Source organism: Cololabis saira, chromosome 11, assembly GCF_033807715.1.
Source record: "Cololabis saira isolate AMF1-May2022 chromosome 11, fColSai1.1, whole genome shotgun sequence".
In the NCBI taxonomy this organism is placed as follows: Eukaryota; Metazoa; Chordata; class Actinopteri; order Beloniformes; family Belonidae; genus Cololabis; species Cololabis saira.
Window position 1 is genome coordinate 42,491,192 of NC_084597.1, and position 8,744 is coordinate 42,499,935.

Here is an 8,744-nt window from a genome sequence, read left to right on the forward strand (position 1 = left end):
TTAGAAACACATCCCACAGACTCAGAATAGCAATATCTCCAATCTAAACACCTCAATCAAATATTCTTTTCAACATACTGTAGCCTACAATAGCAAACAGAGAGGTGTCTCAATCCTAATTAACTAAAACTATATATGGGCTGTCAAACGATTAATAGATCAAGAAAACACTCGAACAGTGAACAGGCGAGCGCGGCAAAAGAAAAAGTGACAGAGCCCTTTCATCCATGAAGGAAAAGATTAAACTGAATTAAACTGACAGTTTCTACTTAGAACAGAGAAACATTAATTAACAATTATCTTGAACTCATCACTCAGCGACTAGAACATGCTGGGGGAACAACACAGCTGGATAATCATATTTTTATATATAAACCCTATAGAAACGAAAACAAACACTTATGATGAATAAGAACTTAAATATAATTCAAATCTTTTCAGATATTTGGACAAGTAAATATTTTTATTGATAGTTTCTCGTGTAAAATCCGATGACAGAGATGGAAGTGCTGGTTCGAGAGGGCAGACGGAGTCAGTTGAGCAGGAAATAAAAGCAGAAATGATCCTCACAGTCACTGTGGGTGTTCCCTGCATATCCCCCAAACTCTCTGAGTTTTGTTCAAACTAAACTGGTGCAGACAAAAGCGAGCATCATCTTCTTAATCTTGATTATCATCTTCTTCATCATCTTTTCTCCTGACCTTCTCCCTCTGATGCCGCGCAGCCAATCAGGAGAACCCTCCTGGAGCTGGACCGGCTGCGTAATTGTGCGCTCGGCCAATCCCCGGCACGCAGCTCCACCTCCTCCCCTCTCCCTCACTTTCCTCCTCTGAAAGTTTGGACTCGCAGCTGATGGACATCCGGATCGGATCACCAATCTTTCTGATTTCAGCAGCTCGGGGCTGATCAGAGAGCCAGCTCTCCCTCCGTGCGCCCCGGACCCGGACCCGGACCCGCACCCGGACCGTGTGTGTGGTAACTTTGCTGGGACATCTAGTGGATTTGACTTCCAGACTGAGATGGGCTTTAAACCGGAGTTGGGAGTCTGGGAGAGGAGCGTGCAGCTGCTGTAGTTTGATCCCGAACCCCTAACCCTCCAGAAACCCCAGTCCTGTCTGGTCCCCCCCCACATTAGTGGGAATGTTAGCGGTGGGTGGGATGGACGGGTCCCGACAGAGCGCCTTCCTCCTCAGCACCCCCCCTCTGGCAGCTCTGCACAGCATGACGGAGATGAAGACCCCGCTGTACCCGGCCTACCCGCTCCCCTCCACCGGCCCCAGCGCCTCCACGTCCCCGACCACCACCTCCCCGAACCCGGGCGGCATGGCCGTGTCCTCCCCGGGCATCAAGGGCTCCGCGGGGCTGTCGTCGGGCCTCGGATCCCCGCAGAACTGCTCTTCCTCCGCGACCCCGCACGGGATTAACGACATCCTGAACCGGCCCTCCGCCTCCTGCGCCGGGGCCACGGTGGCCGTGCAGGCGGCCGCCGCCGCCGCCTCCTCCTCGGCCGGGCTGCTGTCGGGACTGCCCCGGTTCAGCAGCCTCAGCCCGCCCCCGCCCCCGGGACTCTACTTCAGCCCCGGCGGGGCCGCGGTGGCCGTGGCCCGCTACCCGAAGCCGCTGGCGGAGCTGCCGGGCAGGACGCCCATCTTCTGGCCGGGGATGATGCAGAGCCCGCACTGGAGGGACGCCCGGTTCACGTGCTCACCCCGTAAGTGTGTGGACGGTCCCCGCAGAAATAAAATAACCAAGACACGGTAAAATTATTAGGATACAATGTTTGTTTGGTTAGGGTTTTGGTTTTGTTTCCGTTTTTGTTTTGGATATCATTTTGGTTCTTTAACGGACCAGCCCCAATTTAGGATAGGAAAATTATGACATGAAGTGTTTCCTACTTTTTTTTTTTTTTGATAAGTCCCCTTCATCATAAAGTATGGTTTGAAGACTATTTAGCTATTTAATTATTATTTCAGAGTCATTGATATGGTAGTACTATCTGGTATTTTCAATTAGTGTAATTAGTAATTAGTATAATTTTTGGTTAGAATATTTGGCATGATTATAGCACTATGAAATATGTCTTGGACTTTGACTGACTTAATTTTTTATTGAAAGTTGACATGTGGGGGTTTTGTGTTCTGTGTATGTACAGTATACCCCTCTTCTTGTGATCAGAAATATAAAAATACAATAAAAAAAAGAAAATAATACAATTAACTTGTTTTACTCTGTTAACTATACGCCTCTTCTTCACGTTTGGCCAGAGATAAATGCTTTACAATATCTTAGAATGTAACTGGAGAAAGAACAAACGGCCATAATTGTTTGCTTTTGTTTTTCACACTGTCGTCGTGTTTCTGCTGCAGACCAGAACTCCGTGCTGCTGGATAAGGACGGGAAGAGGAAACACACCCGCCCCACGTTTTCTGGACAGCAGATTTTTGCGTTGGAAAAGACTTTTGAACAGACGAAATACCTGGCGGGGCCCGAGAGAGCCCGACTGGCTTACTCTCTGGGGATGACGGAGAGCCAGGTCAAGGTATGGAAATAAAACCAGAGAGATGGCATCATTTAAAAAAAAAAAGGAAGAAAAAAATCGGCGCGCAGAAATTATTTACACCGCATGCATCTCGTATGCATGCAGAAAAATGTAAATGGTTCATGGCTTTTAATTTAAAAAATAAGAAATTTTATATAGGCTACTTCATCATTGTAATTATTTATTTGAAAGGAATCTTTTTCCTTATTTTGAAGCCAAATTATGTATTAATTGTATGCGTTATCGCGGTTATTTCAGCTTTTTTTGTTTTTCCATATTTTATAATCTGCATGCACATTACATTTAGGAATAATAATTATAATGTTAATGATGAAAATTGCAATGCAACTAATAATATTTTATTTCATTTAACGGCAGATTCCGTTCTCTTTCTTTTAGGGACTAAAATAGGTTTTATTGACGAAAGGATTTCTGATTATTTCCGCTCATTTTATTATTTCACTTATTATATACATGCAAAATATTTTTTTTACAGATAAGAATACATAGCCTATTTCAAAAATAAAACTAATCTATTACATTCTACCGTAGAAACACTTGAACTTACAGGTCTTGGAAATTTGACTTTTTTTCCTGAAAGAAAAAACTTGGCTTACAATGTTTTTTGTTTGTTGGTTTTTTAAAGGATTATTTCTACTCATTTCTTGTCTCTATTTTACAATATTAATGAAAAAACACTGGAAAACGCTGGAAAAAAGAAAATATTAAGAAGCTAATAAAAGTATTATAAATACACAAATGACTGACTCAATCTAAATGTGTCGTATTCTCCCTATAAACTCCTGACCGAGCAGATGTTTTCTGTTTTCTCTCCAGGTGTGGTTCCAGAACCGGAGGACCAAGTGGCGGAAGAAACACGCGGCGGAGATGGCGTCGGCCAAGAAGAAGCAGGACTCGGAGACGGAGCGGCTCAAGGGCACTTCGGAGAATGAAGATGAGGACGACGACTACAATAAACCCCTGGACCCGAACTCTGACGACGAAAAGATCACACAGCTGCTGAACAAACACAAACCGGGCTCCGCTCTGCTCGTGCACACGTCGGAGAACGACAGCTCCTAATCCCCCGTGCATGGGGGGTTAGTTTTTTTTAATTTCCATCTTTCTCTGCGGAGGACTCTGATGACACGAACTCTATGGGAACTGTGGACTCCCACGCAGTTTTTCTTTTTCTTTTTCTCCGGGACTCGGACTCGTTCTCGCAGAGAAGCCGGTACTTTTCGTGTAAATAGAGCTGTGTGAACAGAGGTCACCCTGCTGTGAATTATTTATGTGTAGTTTTTGTACAGAAGCGCCGCAAATACACCTTATTTGTATTTAACTGCAGACAAGAAGCGCTCCGGCCCTCTGCGGGTCAGTGAACGCAGCAGCACCTGGAACCGCTCACACACTCACGCACACACACTTTTATTTATCTGCGTGAAGCTGTGCGTCCGCAGCTTCATGTCATGCACTTTTATTTAATAATAAACAAAAAAAAAATAAATGCTGGCTTCCTGTTTCCGTCCGAAACCTTTCCTTGAACGGCAGGTTCATCTGAATTATCGGTGTTATTCAGATGAATATTCTGGAGGTAGACGAAACATCAACTTTCTAACCTTTTTAAAACAGAAACAAATCAAACCTTGAGGAATGTGAGGGGAGTTTGTATTAAAACAATTAGATTTGTAGTTTTCTCTGCAAAGATATGGATAGTGTGTTGAATATCCACAAAGGTATCACCGGGAAACAGGAGCATGATGAGAAAAGCATGTGTGTGAGTGGTCGCGGCTCCGCGGGGCGCCAGCGGGCCGCACCGCCGCAGCCCACGCTCTTTAAACGGATCTGGCTCTTTCTCTTTTTTAAAAACACAGACAATAATTTCAAACCTCTTGTTTCCAGATCACGGCTCGTTTCTCTGCGGCTCAGAAAGCCTGCGGTTTGTGCTCTGATGGCACAGATCGCTGCCAAAAATCAAGCGTTTGAACATTTAAACGAGATAAAGCTTTATTTTGGACCTATTTCTGGAGGCTTTAACCCGTCATTATTTTTGTGTGGAACCTGAAACCCTGTCAGAGATGTTTTAAGCGCAGGATTCCTTCAATAGCTACGACATTGAAAACATCTTTATGCCTCCTTTAAATGCAGACGAATTAAATCAGCGCTAAAGTCATGATATAATTTCAAAAACAATTGAAAGTGTATCCGCGTGTTTTTGTTATTAACAGGGGTGAAATAGATCACGTTCTCACCGGAACCAGAATCATTAGTCTGAGCGTCACGCATCTCCAATAAAACTATGGGTAATTACCCATCATGCTCTAAGCACACAAGTTAAGGATAATTGTTCATAATCTGGAATCAATTCTTTATTTATTCTTTATGTTAAATATAAAATCATGGTGCAGCGAAAAAACACTTAATCAAATCATCTTATCAAATAAGTTAAACACCAGGAAAAGTTAAGGATTCTTTTTTTGTATTTTTTTTATACATTTCTTAAACGCTCACCAACGCTTCTCAGAGTCGGAAACAAATTACTTTAATTTATGGACGTTCATTCTGAAACTTATCTGAAAACGCAGACACAAAATTTAAAAAGCGATTTAAAGAATCTGATCAAATAAACGTCATATTGTTTTAGCCCTTATAACTTCAGCACACAGGTTTTCTTGTTAAAGGGGCTTTTGTGACCGATTTTGAAGAAGCAGTTTTCCTCTCTTCTCTGGTTCCGTCAAAGAACCTTTTACCAGGACGTCGTTTCATTCCGGGCCATTCCGGATCACGCACGCTCACGTGGTCCAAATCTACATTCATGAAGAGTTTGCTTGAGAATGAACTTTCATGTTTCTCAGAACATGACCATAATAAATTATATTTGATATAAATTGTGAAAATAAATACATAAATAAATCAGAGGTTCCTGTTTTCTAACCTGAATGTTATAAATGTGGCTATTATTGTCATTGATAATAATAATAATAATAATAATAATAATAATAATAATAATAATAATAATTATAATAATTATAATAATTATAATAATAATTATAATACAATATATACAGAATTAATTGCACTGGAGATTTTAAAGAGATGCAGAAACAGCAGTTATTTTTTTTATCATAATCTTGACTATTATTGAGTGTGAATTCAACTCAAGATATTTTAATCACATGGATTTAATGGAACTCATGGATTCTTTTTTCATCTTATGAGGGCAGGAACAGTATTACCAAATGAAACCAGTGTTGGGAGCTCGGACGGTTTCCTCAGCCTGACCTCTGGTTCTGGTTCTGGTGTTACGTTGAAGGTCAAATCAGAGCCATGACTGCTGAGGACCGGAGCTCTTCTTTTTCACCCTGGAGGTCCTTTCCTTCCCCTTTGGCTGGAGGTGTTTATCTTTAAACCTGAACCTGAGAACCATTAAGACGCCTTAGGGCCGCAGATGTGCACAGACTGGGCTGCAGGTCCGGGAGTCCACGTCCTCTGTCAGACTCAAACCTGTGACGTCTGCAGACCTCCTGCTGATCTGATGGTTCTGACTCACAGATGAAAACAGAAACCACAACCCAAAACATGCAGTCATCTCCCTCTTCAGTAATTGTTTTCCAAAAAAGCATTATCAGAAGTTTCTTTCTCAAAAACATCTTATTCTATCATCAGAAATCAAATGTTTCCGTCAGATTTCAGGCTCCTGGTTTTTAATATTTCCTGTCACATTAAAACAGTAACCCTTGAATGTGACTGTTGTTTTCTGGGTAAATGTGACACGGTAATGTCAGAGAGAGCAGCTGGAACATCTGGATCTTTTCCTCCAATTTTGTGATCTAAAATGATGAGAAGAAGCCCAGTTCATATTCAAGAAACTGAGCTTGATCGGGTTTAATAGTCCTCTCTAAACTAAACCACAGACTCATGCAGGATCCCTCGCCCTTCCTCAAGTTTCTAAGATGATAGTTCAGTTTTTGTTTCATGGTTTTCCTCATTTTGTCACAGCTATCCTCCCTCCTTGGGCTACGTGATCTCGTCCTCCGCAGCGTCACGTTATTCTGTTTATCAGTCAAAAGCCAAAAGAACATCTGACAAATGAAAGGAGGGCAGTGTTTCTTTTCTAACTCTTCACACTTTGTAGCTCTGACTGAACCACAAAAACATCACAATCATTATCAGCAAATCAAGGAAAGAAATGGGAATAAAGAAAAAACACATTTATAGCATTTAATGATAATGCTAATGTGAAGGAAGATATTTTTTATTCAGCAAATCTTCATATATTGTTTCACCACTGAAATCTGTCGAGTAGCTCTCAAGCTGCCGAGGAAATAAAAACTGCTTTCGTTCTGAATATTTGCTGTTTGGAAAAATACATGATAAAAGTCAGATCAATGGCTGTCAGACAAACAACAACAGATGATTTTAACCCCATTGTTCCATTAACTATTCAAACAAATTGAGCAATCTTTGGATTAATACCTCCATGACTCAACGGCTTCTGAATCCACGTTCAGCAGCAGAAGCCACCAGTAGATGTTTCCTCCACCAGTAGATGTTTCCTCCACCAGTAGATGTTTCCTCCACCAGTAGATGTTTCCTCCACCAGTAGATGTTTCCTCCACCAGTAGATGTTTCCTCCACCAGTAGATGTTTCCTCCACCAGTAGATGTTTCCTCCACCAGTAGATGTTTCCTCCACCAGTAGATGTTTCCTCCACCACCAGTAGATGTTTCCTCCACCAGTAGATGTTTCCTCCACCACCAGTAGATGTTTCCTCCACCAGTAGATGTTTCCTCCACCACCAGTAGATCTTTCCTCCACCACCAGTAGATGTTTCCTCCACCAGTAGATGTTTCCTCCTCCACCAGTAGATGTTTCCTCCACCAGTAGACGTTTCCTCCACCACCAGTAGATGTTTCCTCCACCAGTAGATGTTTCCTCCACCAGTAGATGTTTCCTCCACCACCAGTAGATGTTTCCTCCACCAGTAGATGTTTCCTCCACCAGTAGATGTTTCCTCCACCAGTAGATATTTCCTCCACCAGTAGATGTTTCCTCCACCAGTAGATGTTTCCTCCACCACCAGTAGACGTTTCCTCCACCAGCAGTAGATGTTTCCTCCACCAGTAGATGTTTCCTCCACCACCAGTAGACGTTTCCTCCACCAGCAGTAGATGTTTCCTCCACCAGTAGATGTTTCCTCCTCCACCAGTAGATGTTTCCTCCACCAGTAGATGTTTCCTCCACCAGCAGTAGATGTTTCCTCCACCACCAGTAGATGTTTCCTCCACCAGTAGATGTTTCCTCCACCAGCAGTAGATGTTTCCTCCACCAGTAGATGTTTCCTCCACCACCAGTAGATGTTTCCTCCACCAGTAGATGTTTCCTCCACCAGCAGTAGATGTTTCCTCCACCAGTAGATGTTTCCTCCACCAGTAGATGTTTCCTCCACCAGTAGATGTTTCCTCCACCACCAGTAGATGTTTCCTCCACCAGTAGATGTTTCCTCCACCAGCAGTAGATGTTTCCTCCACCAGTAGATGTTTCCTCCACCACCAGTAGATGTTTCCTCCACCAGTAGATGTTTCCTCCACCAGTAGATGTTTCCTCCACCACCAGTAGATGTTTCCTCCTCCACCAGTAGATGTTTCCTCCTCCACCAGTAGATGTTTCCTCCACCAGTAGATGTTTCCTCCACCAGCAGTAGATGTTTCCACCACCAGTAGATGTTTCCTCCACCAGCAGTAGATGTTTCCACCACCAGTAGATGTTTCCTCCACCAGTAGATGTTTCCTCCACCACCAGTAGATGTTTCCTCCACCAGTACATGTTTCCTCCAGCAGTAGATGTTCCCTCCACCACCAGTAGATGTTTCCTCCACCAGTAGATGTTTCCTCCACCAGTACATGTTTCCTCCACCAGTAGATGTTTCCTCCACCAGTAGATGTTTCCTCCACCAGTAGATGTTTCCTCCACCAGTAGATGTTTCCTCCTCCACCAGTAGATGTTTCCTCCACCAGTAGATGTTTCCTCCTCCACCAGTAGATGTTTCCTCCTCCACCAGTAGATGTTTCCTCCTCCACCAGTAGATGTTTCCTCCACCAGTAGATGTTTCCTCCTCCACCAGTAGATGTTTCCTCCACCAGTAGATGTTTCCTCCTCCACCAGTAGATGTTTCCTCCTCCACCAGTAGATGTTTCCTCCACCA

At 43.1% G+C, this 8,744-nt stretch overlaps 1 protein-coding gene across 1 annotated transcript; it reads left to right on the top strand.

Annotated features, from left to right (window-relative positions):
• The first annotated feature begins 859 nt into the window (after positions 1-859).
• nkx6.1 (NK6 homeobox 1) lies at positions 860-4,005 on the top strand. Its single transcript, XM_061733506.1, has 3 exons — positions 860-1,711; positions 2,367-2,539; positions 3,377-4,005. Exons 1-3 carry the CDS (start codon positions 1,141-1,143, stop codon positions 3,620-3,622), a joined length of 990 nt encoding a protein of 329 aa, XP_061589490.1. The 5' UTR covers positions 860-1,140; the 3' UTR covers positions 3,623-4,005.
• Positions 4,006-8,744: the final 4,739 nt, after the last annotated feature.